Source organism: Pelodiscus sinensis, chromosome 10, assembly GCF_049634645.1.
Source record: "Pelodiscus sinensis isolate JC-2024 chromosome 10, ASM4963464v1, whole genome shotgun sequence".
Lineage (NCBI taxonomy): Eukaryota > Metazoa > Chordata > Testudines > Trionychidae > Pelodiscus > Pelodiscus sinensis.
Window position 1 is genome coordinate 29,864,086 of NC_134720.1, and position 20,383 is coordinate 29,884,468.

Here is a 20,383-nt window from a genome sequence, read left to right on the forward strand (position 1 = left end):
GCTGGCTACAGAAGCTCAGGGGAGGGCAAATATGCAGGAAACTGGGTAAATAGTTTTCTGATCCCTGAGTGAACTGGCCAGGCACTGCTACCACTTAATGAAGGCAGGAAGGCTCCTGGGGCCATTTAAGAGCTTGCCTGAAGTAGCAGGCCAATCAGAGCACCTGCAGCCAATTAAGGTCTGCTGGGGCCAGTTTAAAAGGCTTCTCCTCAGGAAGGGCAGGGAAGGAGGCCAAGGATTAGGAGGGACACTGAAAGCTTAGGGACTGTGGTAGAGTGCTGTGGAGGAGCAGGAAGGATTGCTCAGGTACCAGGGAGAAGGTAATGAGAGGGATTGTGGGGAGAAGTGGCCCAGGGAAAGGCTGCAAGACTGGGAGTGGAGGAAATGCTGCCAGTTGTTACTGCCTTAGGGCCCCTGGGCCAAAGTAGCAGTTCCTCCCCCGCAAACCTCCCCATGCCAATATGGGGCTGGAGGCAGGGCTATGGAGGGGTTTCACCCCAAAGTATGCACTAGCCTGTCAATGAGAATGGTATAGTGGGCCCTGGCCCTTGCCTCTAGTAAAGGGCAAGGGGCTGTTTGGGGGGTCACAGAGGACCTCTGAGGCAAACACCAACCTGCCAGGAAGTACAGGACCCTTGGGCATGGCCAAAGCTTTCCCACAATATTTGTTTGAGGTTTGTTTTTTCTTTATAATTAATAATCTACTTTTAATAAATAGCTTCACAATATTCTTCCTGTTCCTGGCATTTGTTGAGGAGAGACTTATTGAACTGGCTCACTTAGGATCATCTTTTTTATAGATTACATGTTGATTTTTCTAAAAATAGATATTACCACAAGAGATGAATGGGGAAATTGACTGGCTAGGATGACTGCACCAGAATGGACTTTAGACCAAAGTACACTAGAAGTGATTGAAACTCAGAGTTCCCATCTCATGGGGGAACTTTAACATATTTACACTAAATTAAAACAGATGTCAAAACAAAACTTAGTGTGTGTTTTCTGCAATTCTGAAAACCCCCACAACTTCAATTTTGCATATTTTTGTAGGACCTTCATAAATGTCATTTTGACTTTATCAAAAAATTTAGTTTAGTCAAATCAGTTTTTTCTATTAGCAAACTCTTGATGAACATTTTCTGGCCAGATATAAATGTATGTTTACATAAAGTAAAACAGCCAGTGGTGAGAATCCATTCTCATAACTAGATGAGAACCATGATGTGGATTTTTGAGGAACTGGAGGCTCTGTTTAGAAATATAAAAAGGATCTCTCTCACAATCCCCACTTAAAAATGAGCTGAACTTAATGAAAATGACCTAAAGGAAAACTTATTCAAATTCTGACAGTACAGAGCTGGGACTATTTATCAAGGGAATGTTCTGCTGAAAAATTAATGTAATTGTTTATAATTTGTTTTTTAATGGCTTTTTTCAACAGAAGAAGATTGTGAAGAATGGTCATTCTGTATGTGAAAGGGTGCTTTATTGTCCATTGTAAGTATGAGGGGGATGGATCATTTTAATAAAGCTAGATGCCAGGCATACCTTGGAACCAGACTCTCATAGGAAAGCATTATGTTTTGGCAATCAATGACACAGAAAAAGACCTACAAGATATGGAGGATAACCAGCTAAACATGAGCTGGCTATGGCAGCAAAAGTATTCCACAGATAGATAAGTAAGGAAACATCAAGTAGCAGTTGGGAAGCAGTATTATTTCTGTAGATAGCATTAGTGAGATCATCGCTGGAGTATTGCATCTGTGTTTGCAATTTGAAAAGGGAGGTTGTCAAATTGGAAAGTGTTCAGCAAAGAACTACAAAAATGACTTGAGTCCTGGAAATCCTGCTTTGCAGTGCTGGTCTACGAAGAAACTCAATCTATTTAGCTTAGTAAAGAGAAGGTTAAGAGGTGACCTGATCACAATCTGTAACTGAAGTCTTTTGCTAGGAGAGGGCTTTTTAATCTAGCAGACAAAAGCACAAGAGTCAGTGGTGGAAACTGAAGCTAGAGGAAATCTAAGGTGCAGGGTGGGGTTTTTTTTAAAGTGTTGATTAATTAGCCAAAAAAAATTACTGAGGGAAACTGGATTTACTCACTGACAGTGTTTAAATCAAGACTGGATGCCTTTCCAAAAGATAAGTAATAACTCTACCAAAGTTTCTGGGCTCAATGCAGCAATCAAGGTAAAATTCTATAACCTGTGTTATGCAGAAGGTTGGACTAAATGGTCATTTCCACCTCTTCCAGCTTTAGAAATCAACCAGGTACAACTATGAGTTTTCAGGTATGAGAGCATATTTTGCACAGTTCAGCTTAGTTCAGACTCTTCTGGGTTTAAGCTCTTTTATCTAGCCAATAAGTCCTTGCTTGGTATCTTGATGCCAGCTCCTGTTGCAGTGTGACAAAATCTTCTGAACTTCCGATAACAGGAATCCCTATGATAGGAGTGTCTCCCTCACAAGGGAAATGAAGCTTAACCAATTTATTCAGAGCTACCTACAAATCAGTGTAACTTTTTTGTGTTGCAAACATATGGGTTTGAACTATAATATTCTAAGATTATTATAGAGGGACATAGAATTCTGAATACCACGTTACCTATGCAACTTTCAGGAGTAGCTGAACCTTTTCGACACTGAGGATAAATTGACTGATCCATAGTATTCTACGTGGCCCTCTGTGCCTTGTGCTGCAAGGCTTGCCTCAGGCCTACATTCTTGTGCCCTGCTTTTTTTTGTCACTCTAAAATGAGAATCTTGCCTTTCCCCTACTCTGCCCATTAGTGTTTGTTTATAATGTACTTATTGTTTCTGTAGCTCCTTCCATTAGGGTTCCCAGGTGTCCTGTTTTTAAACAGAACATCTGGTGGAAAAGGGACACTGGTGGCTCCAGTCAGAACTGCTGACCACATCGGCAGGTTCCCTCCCTGGATCCATATGGCTCCTGGAAACAGCAGCATGTCCCTTTGCCCCTATACTCAATAGATAGTTATGGGGGTTCTGTGCAGTGTCCCACCCTGAGTGGTGGCTCCGTATCTCCCATTGGCTGGGAACCGTAGCCAGTGGGAGCAGCAGGGATGATTCCTGCAGATGGGAACAGCTGGCAGAATTGGAGGGACTGACTGGCCTTCCTGGAAGTTCCCTGAGGTAAACATCACCCAGAGCTTACACCCCACCCTCCCTCTTGCCCATAATCCACTGCCCCAACTGGAGCCCTTAGTCCCCCCGTATTCCAAAACCTTCTGCCCAAGCCTACACCCTAAACTCCTCATTCCCAGCCCAGGGAAAATGAATGAGTGATGGAAGGAGGGAGATGGAGTATGGAGGGGGTTGGGCCTTGGGGAAGGAGCAGGGCAAGCTTATCTTCCATCTGAATACTACAAAGTGCTTAGCAAACGATAAATTAAGCCTTCTAGACTTATGTGGCAAATAGCCTTAGCTGCCCTGTTTTTCACTGTGGGAAGCTGGGCATAAAGAAGTTTAAATGAGTTGGCATATTGTGTGACCTTAGTCAACTAGCATGTGAGTAACAGAGCTGGTAATAGCATCTGGGTTTCCTAAGTGCTAGTCCTGAGTGTGATCTGCAGGTCACACCATCCTGATTTCATGCATTACTGGTGCTGAGCTATGCCACTTGTCCCTTCTGCTTCTTGCCTTGAAGGAAGAAGCAGGATTCTGTATACAGGGAGAGAGGATTAGTTGGGACCCTTCTCAGGAAAGTGTCTCAACATGGCTGTCTCTCAACAGCTTCAGATCTTTCATTCTTGCTGCAACATCCTTAGGCTATGTCTACACTGCAGGCTTCTTGCGCAAGAACTTTTTGCGCAAGTATACTTGTGCAAAAAGTTATTGCACAAGAGCGTGTCCACACTGCTATGTGCTTTTTGTGCAAGAGATGTGCTTTGGCACAAGAGCATCCATGGCAGTGTGGATGGTCTCTTGCGCAATAAATCTCTGATGGCCATTTTAGCCATAGGGGTTTCTTGCACAAGAAACTCCTGTTGCTTGTCCACACAAGCCTTTTTGCGCAAGACCTCTTGTGCAAAAAGGGTTATTCCTAGTGGGGATAGGAATAACTCTTGTGCAAAAAGTTCTGTGTTTTTATGCTTTACTGTTCTTTTTCTTGCACAAGAATGGGCTTGCAGTGTGGACACTCAGCAAGTTTTTGCACAAAATTCTGCAGTGTAGACATAGTTATAGGGTCCACTTATGCCTTTGGGAAACTAGGTGCAGGTGAATGGGAGAGTAATATTAGCTTTGTGTGAGCATGTAGGACAGCTCATTGTTTGCTCTTGCATAAATTATATTGAAAGTTTGGCCACCATTGCTGTACTGTCTGATTAAACCAGTGTGTGTCGGAATACATCTGCAGCATCCTGTTATCAATATTTAAGGATTAACTTCACTTCCTGAAAAGCAATCCCATTATCTGGATCACCTTCTCTGGCTAATAAGACAATTATACATGCCATAATGTTAAACTGACAAGTTCAGGGACCATCTCCTTTGACAAATCTATTGGGAAATGAGCAATGCCCTGTTTAAAGGAGGAACTAATTGCAAGCATGTGCTTTTGATTTATTTAATTTATTTTCGTGTGCTTATTACCTTTTAAGGTCTGCACTGCATTTGGGACCAAGCAGTGTTTGTTTAATGGTAATGGAAAATCTGAAACTCAATTCAAAAGCAAGTTTCCATATATGCTCATATGAGCTGTTAGTAGCCAGTTTTCAAATGCAGGCATCTAAAGAAGTTTGTAAGGTTTGAAACGGGACATCTGTAATTTGAGCAAATTTTATTATTAAGTTTTTAGAAATGTGGTGTCTGATCCAAAGCCCATGGAGGTCACTGGAAAGTCAGTGAGCACTGGCTTTGGCCTTAACCCTTATAGGGAAGAAGTGTGGGTGCTAATTACCCATCCTGTAGGATAGAATATTTCTTTATATTTTAAAATTTGGTTTCAAAATTCTATACAAAGGAGATGATACTCTGTTACATTTTTAATTTATATATTTCTATTAAATTTAATTATTTCTATTTTATTTATTTTTAAATGTCTATTTACATTCCAGAAAACATGTTAGTTTTCATTCCTCTTTCCATAAATGAATGAACCTGATTTCCCTACCCAGAATTTCAAATGATTTTTTTTTCTTTTTGCCAAGTATGATCATCTTCCTTGGGAGTTGTAGACCCTCAGGTGGCTGGTAAGGCTGATGCTTGAACTAGAATTTCTATTACAGTGAGGACAGATGTTTCCAGGTACAGCAGGAGGCTGTTGACCATGACTAGAAGCCAATCTCTCCTTCCTCCTCAGCTTGTTGGTGGGTCAATTCAAAATGCAGAGAAAGTACAACAACAAACCTCAGAAGCAATGGCTGGAGGAATTGTGGAAAAAACAGGAAGTGTCTGGTGTATACTGAAGTTTAGCTCCTCTTTGCAGTCTCTTAAAAAAGATAGTGGCAGAGAGGTAGGAGTAATGTGCAAGCCACCACACGGGGCAGACAAGAATGGAAACCATGACACAGCGCCTGTGTTTCACCAGCTCAGAGGTGACTTAGCCTCCCGTGGCCTAGGGCACAGGTCCCTTCTTCAGTAGTGGGCTTCAGGGAACACAGTCCTACCCAGCGCTGAAACAGGGTACCTCTGTCAGACCCCCAGAGTTCAGCATACAAGGGCCAGGCACAACTGGTATTTGTTTACTTGGGACACTCTGGAGCTGCCTGATCCACATGGTCTGCTAGGATGGGGAAAGGCAGGATTATGGCCCTTTTCCTCCAGGAACAGCCTCTACCCCAAATACATGTGCACATTGACACTGGAAAGCTTAAAGAATCCTCACTCATGCAAGTAGACAGCTTCAAAGCAGATGGATTACTTGCCTGAGTAAACCTTGGTCTTGTAAGAACAGGTTATAAGACTCAACATATGAATGGAGACTACAAAAGTTACAAATAGGTTATACAGTCTTTAACCTGATCATGGGGACGACTCAGCAGTGACCTTCTATGAAACTGTATCATGAAAGCTTATCAGCCTACATAAACTCACATGATCATGATGGAAAAAATAAATCACCTGCCTCCTTATCAAGACTTTCTAGGGATAGTGAATAGCATTTTAAAGGCCCTTCTATAGAAACAGGATCTAAGCATACTTTAAAATTCCAAAAAAGCCCTGACCCAAACATAGGCTAACTATATTAGTAGGGAACTCTATTCAATAACTTCCAGTGATACTATCACTGATGCAGCTTTATCAGCTGTTAGCACTAAGGGCAACCCTAGTACAAGACTGCAGTGGCTACCAGTGTCGTTACCTCTCCTTTAAAGCATCTGGTATTCTCCTTTAAATATACAAGAAGAAGAACCAGTGTGGGGCTGAGCTCTAGAGTTGGTGACCTTCAAGTATGTCATCCTTCAAATACAATGAACAATTAGACAATTGGTCCAAAAAGTTTATTCTTTTTCTCCAAACAGATATTTTCATAGGTTTCAATTGTCCCCTTCACAGCTATGTGCATGCAGTAAGCAGGCTGCATTCAAAGCTCTTGTCCATCTTTTGTATCTTAACAGTGAAAAGGAAAATGATCCAGCTTTGGGATCCATTCTTTTTATTTACCATATTTTTACTGGCTTGAAGGCCCAGTTAATCCTTGGATATCAGAATAACCAGTAGCAAGCATAATCTTCTATCCTCATCTCTAAAGGTATTACATTGAGAAAATAATCTTCAACATTCTTTTATGGAAATATAAAAATAAATTGTTACAATATGAAAGAAGCAAGGGAATCAGAATTCTAATTTCTTTTTTGAAGTAATTTAATTCAGTAGGATTTCACTTTTTTTATTTAAAAAGGCAGTAATAATAAAATAAGCTCCAATCCTCTGACCTCCTATACACATTAACTTTACACAATCATTTTCCCACAATTGATTTCAATGTGACCATTCATATTATATAAAGTTAAGCACATGTTAAATCTGTGCATAATCTGGGTCTAAACTACTTACAGTTATTTTCAGATAGGTCTAAATTCAAATGTACATCATGACAAAACAATTCAGTGAAATATATGTAGGAGATGTTTTGGTTGTAACTATGTAAAAAGATTATCCATATACAACAATTTTTCTTGTCTTGTAAAATGATAGTGTGTTTAAGAGTGGTATTTGTTGTTTATTGTGAAACCTGGGATACTACTACTTTGTGTATTCAAGTATGTCAACAGGTAGGCAGCTTACAGATTTTCCTATGAATAGGTTACGACTATTCTTTCTGGTTAAGCCCTGTAGACACATATCTAATTACAGCTTTGTGGCCAGGATAAGGTTATAGAGAGAGGAAAGTACATGCTGAAATCAGTTTAAATGACTTTCAGGCAGTGACTTAGTGCTAGGTGGTGGTTCCTTTGCAGACAGGCAAGACCCAAAAATGCTTGCGGCACGCACTGGGACAGTGGGGGGTAAAAATTTTGATGAGACAACAAAGCTTAGGAAACACTCTGTGCTTTCTTTAGGGAGTAGAGAAAAAGCTTCAAAGAGCGTCTCTGAAAGCAGCAAGGACAATAGACTCAATACCAGAGGCCAGATCCAGCAACGGGCCTGGAGACTGGCACTCATGCGAGAACTGGAGATGAACTGGTATCTGAAAATATGTGACTTAGCATATGAGCATACGGTTGCGTACACCACTGGAATGCCTCACAGGTAAGACAGCTAAACTTATTTCAAATAAGTGTTGACCCCTACCAAGAAACCTGAAGGCTCTCAGGATTTTGTATCCTGTTTGCTATTGGAAATTTTCTAAACACTTTACGGTGGGGCTGGAGGTAGGGGTAGAGGTGAACTCTAATATGTGTACAGTACAAAATTAGGCAATTGCCTGTAATTGTCAAATTTGAATGTCACAAAGTTGCTGAATCCTTGGACTTGTATCTCATCAGCTATCATGTCAAGTGTGATTTTGTTTGAGTACCCAATATACTGCTAATGTGCAAGGATTCGGCAGGTGTTTTGAGAGTATGGAATGAAAGCATTTGCAAACCCTTGTTGCAGAATTTTCCTAAACTGTGAGGGAATGGGTCGATGTCAGCTTGAAAACCAGCCACTTCTGAGAGAGAAAGGAACCTCTTCCTTTTATTCACTACACTGTCTCTAACCTAAGCCCCTTTATAAACTCAAAGCCTATGGGAGCCTGATTTTAATAAATTCTAAATGTAAAGGGGACTCATCAATGCAAATAAGACCCAGGCTTAGGTTTATGGGTCTCTAATATCAAATCTCTAAGGAGTCTTAATTAGGTAGGGGTTTAATATAAATTGGTTATCAGTGTTTCAAACCTGCTGTCATAAAATGATACAAGTCATAGGCTGGGTTCTGTCACCCCATCCAGATTGAGTGGGATCTCACTCTCATATCCCCACTTTCTTCAGTGGATGGCAGGTAGAAGGAAAGAATTAACAAGCATTTTTTATCCAGCCCATCTCTGTCAGGGTGGGAATTGAGGGTGGGGTGTTGTTTTTGTAGTAGTTTCTCTTGCCCAACTTTAATACATTTAGCTGACAGCCAGACTTTTAACCCCAAAGTCAGGCAAAATCATCCTATATCTTAAAGCCAAGTGTCTAAAGTGACTGATGTGGAAAGGTCTTGCATTTACAAGTCAGCCAGGAATCAGTAAGCTTTCATGGATGAGAGGCTGGAAGAAGGCTGAAAATTGAAAGTAGCTAAAAGGAAAATGTGAGCCAGTTGGTATAGAAATGAGAGGTTTTGCATGTATGTTTGCTAAGAAATTAGTAGCAGACAGCATCCAGTAAGGGAAATATTAACGCAATAACTGTTTTTAGTTTTCAAATAAATGTGGAGTGAAAAACACATTGTAAAAACAGAATGACTGTGACCCTTCACTTACGTCTGCGCTGCAATCACGTTCTTTTGAAAAAAATCGAAAGAACTGAGTGGTTTTTCTGACATTGGTAAACCTTTTTCTATGAGGAAGAAGCCTTTTTCCGAAAGAGCTCTTTTGGAAAAAGGTGTGTGTGGATGGGGAAGAGGAAGGTCTTTCAAAAGAAGAGGAAAAAGCACAGGCGGTGGTCACTCCGTCCATAGTAATCATAGCTTAAATGTGAAATAGTGTCCATTCAGTGTGGATGCTATCTTTTGAAAAAGCAGATCGCTTTTTCGATACGTTTTGGCAGTGTGGGCACTCTCTTTTGGAAGAAGCTTTTCCAGAAGAGATCTTCTGAAAAAACTTCTTCTGAAAGAAGCCTGCAGTCTAGACAAAGCCCCAGAGAATCAAAGCAAAGAAAACTCACTTCTGTTGAGCCCAAGAAGCATTGCTTGTATTTGCATTTCTAGCCTCCCCCCCCCCCCCCAAATCTGTGGGGTTAGACCTAGAAGTGTTGTTTAGATCATTGTGGAGGTAGGATCTGATTTTACTCTGATGTAGAACTCTGGTCTCACCCATCACCCAAAAAGGGTTAAGGATGCTCCAATGTAGTATTTTGGTTTGGTCAATGCAGAGAGCTATGTTGCTGGTAAAATTCTAATTTGGTTCTGGTTTTAGATTCTGAACTGCCCTTCCCCAGAGTATCTTGATGAGGAGTTTGGGTCTAACACTGGTGTCTTATTTATAGAAACAAATTTTGTTTGTAAACTGGAAGTGAACTGGACTTCCAAATGTTCAGCCTCTTGTTTAAACTGAACTCTGAATGCTATCCAATATACAGCTCCATGATAAATTCCCCCCCATTGCATTGCTATGAAAATGTGTGTTTTTTTTTAATGTAATTTGAGTGGTAGTAAAAACAGGGCCGATTGGTAGATAATATATTTAGAGACAGTGTCACTGACTTCCTTAGATTATGGTTGTGTTAACTGCTATGAAATTTAATTTCAGAGACTACGAAAAGATCTGATTGTTTCCTACAAATTGCTTTCATATGCCAAACTCCAGTGCCAATGTCAATAGCCTGTTCCCTGAAGCCTCATGTGGTGTTTTTAGTGTGCCTTTCAGAGAACAGTAAACAGAACTTACTGTTACTTGACACTGAAGCAGTTTTTATACACAAAGCTTAAAAATAGTTTAGGCCCTTAAAAAATATAACAATTTGTTTCAATCGAAACATAAGACATCTATGACCTTGTCAGCACCAGTCTGAATTCCTTAGGTTTTGGTCACCCACAGTTTGCAGAGACAGAATAACTGGAGTCATCCACATTTGCATGCAAAAATCACCCTCTCGGTGACATTGAATTACAGTCTTTTCAAATATGTTCTCTTCTGAGATCAGTCTGTTTATCTACTTTGAAGGATCAGCTGAGTCCATGGTACGTTAATCTTTTGATGATCTAATCTTACTGAGTATTAGTGACTGAATGAGAGTTGTAGCAAAGGGTTGCAGAATTGTGATATTTTGTCATCTCACAAATGCTATTCCTTTATGCATTATATTGATTCATGTTCTTTGGGTGGTTTATCTGGGATCTCTATTAATCTTCTTGATATAATAATTCAGGTGCTCTTTAAATACATCTTAAACACACTACAAATTGCATACAGTGGGTACCATTAAAAAGCTAAAGTTTTTCTATCTTTGGCATACAGTGGTATCTGAGACACCAACAATTCTCTAGCCCAAGGCTTGGGAATTATCTGCAGATTTATTTGACAAGTGCTGATTGTTTTTGAGTGTGGGTGGAATATGAAGGGGGAGGGGTTTAAAGGCAACTTGTGTATACATATCTCCTCTGAAATGCTGCCTAGGCTAGAGGGTGAAAGAAGGCAGTAAGACTCACAATTTATAAACTGCATAATGCACAAAAATGTGGGGAAAGAGACTTTTGGGACAACCCCCTTTATCTTGTTAAAGCACTATGGGACCTTTAAGGTCCACACAGAGCAGATAGGGCCTTGTTTTTTACAGACCCTACTGCAAAGCCTGCTATGTAGTCTACAGAAAAACTGCATGGCACTCAGCTGTTCTCCCTCGGGAGGATGAAGAACTGAATTAATACTGACAGGATTTCAGTCTGATTCCAAAGGAATCTAGGTATAACAAATCTGAGGTTTAGAGGAAGGGGTTGGCTTAGTGGTCTAAAGGCAGAGCAACATGCCGATAGACAATACACTTGGACTCGTGCAAATAGTCTCATCTGGAGCCTGTCAGTACTATTCAAAGCTCCAAGCAAAATAGAGAGACACCAGCTGCTGAGCATTCTGCTGCAGCTCCATTCCCACTTCCCACCAGGCTAGCAGCGAAGGACCACTCTTAGCTGGGATGTGCTACTTCTAGGCTGCCACCCAGCCATAGCTGCAGTCTGTCTCCAGAAAAAAAGAGAGAAGTGTTTCAGTCTTGTGGGAAATTTCTATTTATCACAGCTACAGAAAAGTGTTTGATGTAGCCACAATAGCTTTTAAAAATTCTAAGAGTTTGTCTATTTGTGTTACAAAGGCCTAGCGGTGGTGAGCAACCTGTAGCCTGAGGGGGTTCTGTGTGGCTCACAAGACAGTCTGTTTATCGTTGCTCATGTGCAGAGCTGCCAGATTCTGTTTGTTTCCACCCATGTAGGTTCCTCCCCTCCCCCACAGGTATTTTGAAAGTGAAGCGCATGTAAAACAAGGGCATGTGAAGTGAGGTGTGTGCTGATTGCTCACAACATTGACTATGAGACCTGGTACTCCCTCTGCAACAAATCAAAAGCACTGCAATGGTGCAATTGGTACCTCCTGCAAATTCTAGGTATGCAAACACAGGTAGCAAAACTAGCCTATCCCAGGAGACCACCTTGGTTATGACAATCTTGCTGCTCACTGAGATGGAGGGCTTCTCTTGTGACCCACTCACTAGCCTAGGCTCCCCATTGCTGGTCTAGAGACATCAACTGTGATCCAGCCTAGGGATGTTAAATATCGGTTAATTGAAAAGTCAAGTAACCTCATGAACTCTTACCGGTTACTTGACAGTCCCTGGGGGCAGTGCTGGCAGCCAGTGCAATTCGGCTTCACTCCTGAGGAGCTCCCTGCCATTCTGTGCTGCTGCTGCCTCTGTATAAGAGGCAGCAGTGCAGGGTGCCAGGTGGTAGATGTCCGCGAAGGGTTCCAATTGCCCTACATTGCTGCCTCTGATACAGGGGTGGCAGCAGCCTGTATCCAGGGGCAGGGGCTGATTCTGAGTTCCCAGACCCATGGTGAGTCAGAACTAAGCAGGGCTGCCTGCCCGCCTACTTCCTAGTAATACTTTAAATGCAGACCTGCAGCGGTGGTACGTTCTGGATCCATCACAAGCCAGGACTGAGACAGGCTGCTGGCCAGCCTGCTAAAAAAATGTACGGAGAGGAGAGGGAAATGCACGTAGCCTACAGCATTAACCTATAAGCTTTTGCTTATTGATTAATGATAGACTACCCTGTTACATCCCTAATCCAGCCCCCTTTGTACCATTCATATTCTGTCATTCATGTTAAAATTCGACACTTACCGACAAGGACTTAACAAGTCTTTGAACTTTCTCACCCATTATCAAGACAGTTTCCCCAATTATCACCTGTAATACCATTAACTCACAAACATCCCACTCTCCCTACCTTTAATATCAGCAATTCACAGACACTTACCTTCCTTCCTCCCCCTTCCCACCCCCCCGCATCCTCCTTCTGTTCTGCAATGTGAGTTGTCCTTTTCATATTTGTTCATTTTTTTAAATTGTATCCTTTGGTATATATGGTTGTGACTACTTTCTTCCACTATTTGATCTGAGGAAGTGGGTCTGGCCCACGAAAGCTCATCATCTAATAAACCATCTTGTTAGTCTTTAAAGTGCTACATTGTCCTGCATTTTGCTTCAACTACCCCAGACTAACACGGCTACATTTCTATCACCTTTGTACCAGGCCCTGCACAAACAAAATAAGTATCTGCCCCCTAAGAACTTGCATTCTAAACGGACCAGACAGGATTGTGGGGTGGGGGTGAGGGGGTTCAGCAGCCAGAGTTGGTAAGAAACTGGAGCTGTTGCTCCATAGTCCTCTCCCAGCCTTGTGCTGCAGAGAAAGGGGAGGAAACACAGCTTGCTGCTGCGTGCACTGAGCAGGGTGACCATTGCCTTATGCAGCAAGTCTAGTTGACTGAGGGCAAGCTGACATCTCACATCGCACATTCTCACAGGAACTTTTCTCTTCCCTCTGCTGACGTTCCTGACCCACTGGTCCCTCCCCAGTTCTGTTGCCATTTTCATAATGGTCAGGAATCCAGAATGGACCTTTCGATAATAGGAAAAGAAATTGATAGCTCAATTCACCTGATTTAAGTGAAGCTATAATGTATTCTGAGAAACCAAATTGCCTTGATGGTTTGACTGAGGGACATTACATCATTCAAGTATCCAGCCAAAGGCCCTAAATAAACCCCATGAGAACCTGCATTTATCAGAGTTGGACTGAATCCAGAACAAAAATTTGTCTTGACCTAAATATAAGACATGGGAAACAGAGTTGGCTTTCTCTTCCCAGTGGCAACACACAGTCTCTTTGAATGCTTGACCATGAGAGGTTTCAACTGATTGGAAAAAGGTCACTGATCCCGGCTAGGATCCATCTTAGGCACCAATTAAAATGAGCCAGTAGCAACAAGCTACAGTGACTGCAAGGGAAAACTCTGCTTTATAGTCCCATGGTTCTATTAGGCAAACATAACAAAGTTAAAGCAGCATCGCCTAACAGAAATAAAACGGCAACAGACTTCCCTTCTGTAAGAACATAGAGAAGCCAGAAAAGTGGAAACTAGTGAGAAACTGAATCTCCAAGGCTTTATTGGACTTTGAGAATCTTTTTTATCAGCTTTTATCTTGGAATATGCATTTATACAAACCTTCCTGCACGGAAATCCCACCCCCCAAGCCAAGTGTGCCAAAAAACAAAGAAGCACCTTTGAGGGGTAAAAGGCAAAGCACCATCCTTAAAGTCTGCCCTCCAGCAAGATGCTGGGCTGAAAGTCTAAGTGGAACTGCAGAACTGAAAGAACTAGCGAAGTTTTTGCATATGCATGGACTATCATTGCACGAAACTGTCAAAGCTGAGACAGGAATGCTATACAGGTACTTTCATATACCCATTGTCGGATTATCTTCATAGTCAAACCTAGTTACTAAAAAACAGTTGAAATGAGAGAAATCTGGCCCAATAAATCTTACAGCAAAGAATGACAATAAAATGGCTATAAATAGATAAGTACAAAGAGATGTTCTTTAAGATATTATATAGAGTTGTAGCCATTTTGGCCCCGGGATGTTAGAGAGACTTGGTGGATGTAGTAATATTTTTTACTGGAAAAATGCTGTTGATGAAAGCCAAGTTTTTGAGCTACGTGGAACTCTCCTAGTCTGGGAAATGTACTTAATGAAAATACATCTATTTATAGTATAAATGCATCTGACAGAACATCTCTATAGTTGATCTACCTACTTTATCTAACTTTAAAATCTGTCTGCCTGTTCTTTCACACACACACACAATTGTTCTTCATTGTCTAGAGTAAATGTACCCTGCATAATGTATGATCTAAATTCAGATTGTAATTTGCCTCAAGGAAATTTTAACTTTTTTTTTTCTTGGAAAAACTAGGACAAATAATAAATACAATGAAAAACATGTAAATAAAATGTTGATTTCCAGGAGTATGACACTTCACATTTTAGTCAATTGTTATTGAATGCATAATGCATTGTCTCTGTTTAAAACATGGATATATGTATAGAATTCTAAAATTTGACAGTGTTTTTGTGTGCTAATTTGAGGCTTTAAGTGAAAGAGTTTATTGCATGCTTTTTAATGGATATATTGCAGGAGTGTACCTCACTTTAGCTAGTTACGTGAAGAAACATGTTTTACCAATTCCCTTTTACTATTAAACACTATTAATAAGAGAAAAGAATATCCTTTTGTCGGGATATGTTAAACTATCCCTGAAAATTGGAGGGTGGGGGGAAGAGGATCAGAAATAACAGGCAAAATTATCATAGATAACCAGGTGCTCTAGGTGGTGCTACTAGTCTAGACCTGGAATCAGAAACCTACCAGTTAACACGGATTTTTAGAACCATACTCTTAAGCAATCTTTCTGTTGCTAGCATTATTAGTATCCCATCACCAGTTCCTCTAGGAAACAGGGAAATGGACTGAAATGTATCTCTCACAAGTGGCATCCAATTGAGATAATTATCTGGTTTTTGAATACACAGGGTTTTATTGTGACCTATTAAGGTTGTGGCTCTAATGTTGCTGCCTTTTGGATGAAAGCTAAGCACCTGATATTGAATGTTTATTCATGTTGAGGAGCTCCTAATTCCATGAGTACAATCCCATTGACCTCAGTGGGACTAACCACAGAGTAAGATACAACTGCTCCTTATAAATACCAGAATCAGACCCTAATATGGTATACAGAGAGGACTGATGGGGTTGGGGTAAATTCTGCATGTTTCTTTCCTGGCTACTCTCTCTTGGGTTTGTGATATATATTGTAGTTCATCAGAGTGTCATATGAGATCTCAAAAGTCACACTGCTCACTGATACCATCATGGAACGTATGGTTGGTTGTTGTTGAGAAACAGCATAGTTATAATAAATATGCTCGTGGTCTATCTGGGGTTGGTCACCAGCAAAGAGTGAAAAACCTGTTTGTTGTCAGACAAGAAATGTTTATCTAACTGACTGTTTTCAGGTAAACTAGATCCGGTATGTTTCACAAAGGGATCTCCTATCACCATTCTGAACTGAATGTAAACGAGATATTGTGAAAACTTCAAAGAAAAAAATAACACGAGAAAATGGGGGTGAGGGTGGGGAGTAAGGTTTGCTCCACTATATCTGGGGGATAAAGAAGATACGTTAGCATCCCTCAACTACCAGTAAGTAAATGAACAATGAGTTTGTTTCAGGAAAGTAAGATCTCAACCAGGCTTGGATGAAAATGCTGGTGGGAACTTTGGGTGAAAACTTTTAATTTGATTTTTTTTGTGTGTGTCTAGAAAATGTGGTTTATATGTAACCATTTATTATAATCTTACTTGATATCACCTGGATCTCTAATCTTTAATTAAACTTTATTCTTGTTTACACTATAATTAGATATCTAAGTGCTGTGGTGTTAAGCAAAGTGCTGGTCTTGTATTGAATATTACAAGCCGGTTTCCATCGGAACTCCAGGCCTAGTAATTCTGAGTGTTCAGTGGCTAAGGGGCCGGACAGAGCAGGGACACTCTGAGGACTTAGATGTTGTTGTATGATGATTTGCTTCCCACACAGAAAGCAACGCCTGCAGGGGCCTGAAAGGCAGTGCTTGTGCTAATGAAGGCTAGTGGTGTCAAGGAGCTGATCCACAGCAAGCACAGGTGTGTGTGTGTGTGTGTGTGTGTGTGTGTTATACTAAAGGCATATGATGAAGTGCCTCACAACTGTGCATGTTCCTGGGGACAATGAGATGCCACTAGCCTACTTGATGCTTCCTATATCTGCTTGTGCCTATGTATGTTGCAGCTTGGAAATGCTGTGTAAAACCTATCCAAGCCACTCTTTCCCCCATGGATCCCCTGATATCTGCTCTGCTCCTCAATGTACAGGAAAGTTATTAGGCTTTTCATCTTTTCTTACCCTGGGGTCTAAGGCAGGACTAAGGCAGAACTGTTTCTGCTTCCAGGGCAGTCTATCCAGATGTGGATTGTTCAATTGGTTTTCAGTCTTCCTAGGTAATTGCAAGTGCAAAGCTCCCTGAAGGCCCTTTGTACCATTCAAACTCTTCTTACACCAGATTTATATCTTATACCTTATAAATGCTGCAAAAGGACTTGTGCTGCCCTTCTACCTAGGGATGAAATGAACTGTTTGGAGAACCAAGGGTTTTCTTAGCCAGGTCTACACTGGTGGAGAAAATCAATTCAAAATTTGCAGTTCATGTATCTGGAGTTGACGTATCTTGCATAATTTTTTCCCACAGCAGAAGGTCAACAGGAGAAGCTCTCCCATCAACTTCCCTTAACAGTACCACAGTCAATGGGGAAGCCCTCAGCATTTGATTTATCAGGTCTTTAATAGATCCACTAAATCAAACTGCGGTGGATTGATTGACGGAGCCTCAGTCCTCCGATAAGTGAAGACAAGGCCTTACAATCTAAGGTTCTAGTTGTACTTTTAGAAATAGACCAGCACAGAGGACTGGAAACTCTTTGACAGTGCCATCACAGATGTCTCCCTTGCAGTCTTCTATAAGGCCATTTCTATCTAGTTCTTCTAGCTCAGGGCTTCTCAACTTTGGAAGCCCTGGGGGCCACAATGATACTCTCAGCACATGTCGAGGGCTGCAACTTAAGTGTGGTTGCATATATATGCAAATATACTCGAATGGCTTCTTTCACACTGACAGGCATGAATACAAAGATTAAGACAAGACTATACAACATCCAGGTCTCATTTAAGTCAGTTCTGCTGATATTAATAAAATGCAATATTTACCCAATTTCCACCCATATGACAATTTTTAATGAGCAATGACAGTCCAGGAATTTAATTACTAAAATGCATATTAACAGAAGACCATTATATCAACTCACCATTGTGGAGTGTGTTTCCAGTGGAGGCCATGTTCAAAGGATCACACCCATGGGCTCCGTGCTGAGTCCCGTTTGCACACCGTGGGCTGCAAACAAATGGACCAGGTGTTGAGTAGCCCTGTCCTAGCTATTCAACTTTCTTGCCATTGGATTACTTGAGTAAAGAGCAAAACTCAAGCCTTATCTACAAAAGTTGTGATTTTTAAACTAAAAAGTTATTTTAAAAATAAACCAGTTATTGGACACTTAAACTGGTTTTAAGATTTCCTTGTATTTATTTAGCTTAAATTTGTAAGGAGTGTGTATAAGTGAGTGTTCACGCAAGAGGGTTGCATAGATTTAACTAGATTTCTAATCTGGTTAGATTAAATCAGGGGAACTCTGTAGACGAGGTCTTGGGATCTCATCCTGCTGAAGTCCACAGCAAAACTCCTATGGGGACGGGATTGGCATTTGTTGGAGGGAGGCAAAGGAAAAGGTGGCAGAGAGAGTCAGATTTTGAGGCTTGTACTTGCTCTTTTCTCTGGCAATGGGACTCGGGTTAAGCCCTAGACAAAATATTAGCAGAGTTTGAGTTTCTGATTTAAAAACTCAAGCTTTCTTTGGACACAATCCAAATCCCATTGAGGGAGTTAGATGAGGTCCTTGCTGTTTCTTCCCTTTCTCCTGTTTTTCTTTCTCCCTCTAATCATACCTACTCTAGTACATACAGATAAGGAAAGGACTGAACTCTCTATGCTGAGATGAGGAATCTGCACAGCTGAAGGAAAACACAGTTTATAATTATTTGATAAAGTTTCTTCAGCCTGAGCGGCGGGGAACTTTTGTAGTGAGCAGTGAAATATTACAGTGAATTGTGGAAGTAACCTATAACACAACACATGGTTTTTAGACACATTGCTGAAAACATCTGATTGGTTTGAATTTATTATTTTGTTATAAGAGGAATGATTATTTTGGTTGTTTTTTTTTTTGTATTTCAAAATGCCAAGTGCATTTTTTTCAGGCTGTTACACTTTAACTGGTATTGTAGCAGCCTGAAATGGTATGTTTATTCCTTGAAAATGACTGTTGGGTGGTTGAGTTAGTTTATTTTATCTTATAAAAGGGTCTTTACATTTTATTAATCTTTGAAAAAATCTTCTTTAATCCTCTACAGTTTATTGATCTTCATGTTAAAATGGGGAGAGTCTGTTACTGAGGGACATGCGTACGCAGGGGCACAGGAACAATTTGTATGCTGTAATCCATGGAATCAAACTGTAACTCCTGTAAATAATGGGAACCACTGCAAGAAAGGAGGTGCTGCAGCACTCCCTGCACACCTAGTTCCAGCACCCATGTGCTGATTAAACCGAGCAAATATGGACAAACCAGAACTCTCTTTTTTGGCTGCTGTTGCTTAAAGACAGTCTTGAGCCACAATGTTAGGATCCAAACTTCCCTAATGGGGTGTCTTGTTTATTTAGGACACTACAAGATCAGGTATCTAAACTGCAGTGTTATTCCCTCCCTCCCTGCCACCCCGAGGACTGGGGGTGGGAAAGGTGCTGCACTTCTGGCCCCACTGGATGCTGGCTGCCCCAGATCTGTCCCTCCTGCCTGAGGCTCTGCCCTTTCTGGGGGTGTGGAGCCACCTCCCCACACTTTGCCTGGGGACCCAAAATAGCTGTAGGCCCTCCTGGGCTTGGGGCTCCCAGCTGCTGCTGTTGCTAAAGCAGCAGTGGTGGCGGCTGGAGACGTGGGCCCTTTTAAATCACCACTGGTGCATGACACCATGCAGCTCTGAGGGCTGAGGCGGCACGCCACGCTGGGTGATGTGCAGGACTGGCTGCCCCAGCCCTATCTCTTCAACCCCAGGCCCTGCCCATTCTGGGCGCATGGAGCCATGCCTTCCACCCCCTTGTCCAGGGGTGCATACAAGCTGTCTGCTTCCCTGGACTCAATATATGGTCCAGCCATGCCCATCACCCAAAAGCATTACTGTAAATAGTTTGCACCAGGACTCCAATGTTATATACGCTACGTCCATTGTCAGCTGTAGACACATAGCAACAGTTTTGGGCTCCGAGAGTTTACAGCCTTTATGAAGGCCAGCTCTAGACATTGTCCCATGTGATCGTCTTATAAGCAAACTAGGGAAATGAGGACTAGATTAAATTGCTATAAAGTTGTGCACAACTGGTTGAAAGATCCTACTTAGAGAGTAATCCATCAGTGGCTCACTGTTGAATTGGGTGGGCTTGTCAAATGGGGGTCCTACAGGGATTAGTGTTAGGTCTGGCATCAGTGAATATTTTCATTAATGACTTGGATAATGGAGTTGAGAGGGTGCTCATAAAATCTACAGATAACCTGGGAGGGATTGCAAGCACTTTGGAGGCCACAGTTTGAATTCAAAATGACCTTGACCAACTGGAGAGTTAGGGACCAAATCTTGAAGCCTTCGCACATGCCTTATTCACATTGGATGAAACCACGTACAGTGGATAGGCACAAGGCCTATGCAATTCTCAAAATTGGGCTCAAGTCGCACATAGATTTTATATTGTCTCCTTGCACAGTAGCAAAGTAAAGGGCTGAATAAGGACTTTTTGGACCATTGTTTCAGAAGGGAAGAATGCAGCTCTTTCCATTTAGAATCTGAGGGTGGTTTTAAATTGGTCTTGCTACTTTTTTTTCTTCAAAATTAAATACAAATCCAATTTCTGCTAATCCAAATTCTTTGCTGGACTTGTGGTTACTTTGGAGCTTTTCTCTTTGCCTCTTT

The 20,383-nt window shown here is 41.4% G+C and overlaps 1 protein-coding gene across 5 annotated transcripts in view; it reads left to right on the top strand.

Moving 5' to 3' along the window:
* The first annotated feature begins 223 nt into the window (after positions 1-223).
* KCNAB1 (potassium voltage-gated channel subfamily A regulatory beta subunit 1) overlaps positions 224-20,383 on the top strand; it is a 253,158-nt gene continuing 232,998 nt past the window's right edge. The window contains exons 1-3 of one of the 5 annotated variants that reach the window (XM_075937758.1): positions 226-320; positions 1,445-1,500; positions 7,530-7,719. In XM_075937758.1, coding sequence (XP_075793873.1) covers positions 1,461-1,500; positions 7,530-7,719 — 230 coding nt within the window. In that variant the 5' untranslated portion in view covers positions 226-320; positions 1,445-1,460. Of the gene's footprint in view, positions 321-1,444; positions 1,501-6,583; positions 6,719-7,338; positions 7,720-20,383 lie in introns of those variants that run through there. The other 4 variants (XM_075937760.1, XM_075937761.1, XM_075937762.1 and 1 more) reach the window with 4 other exon arrangements.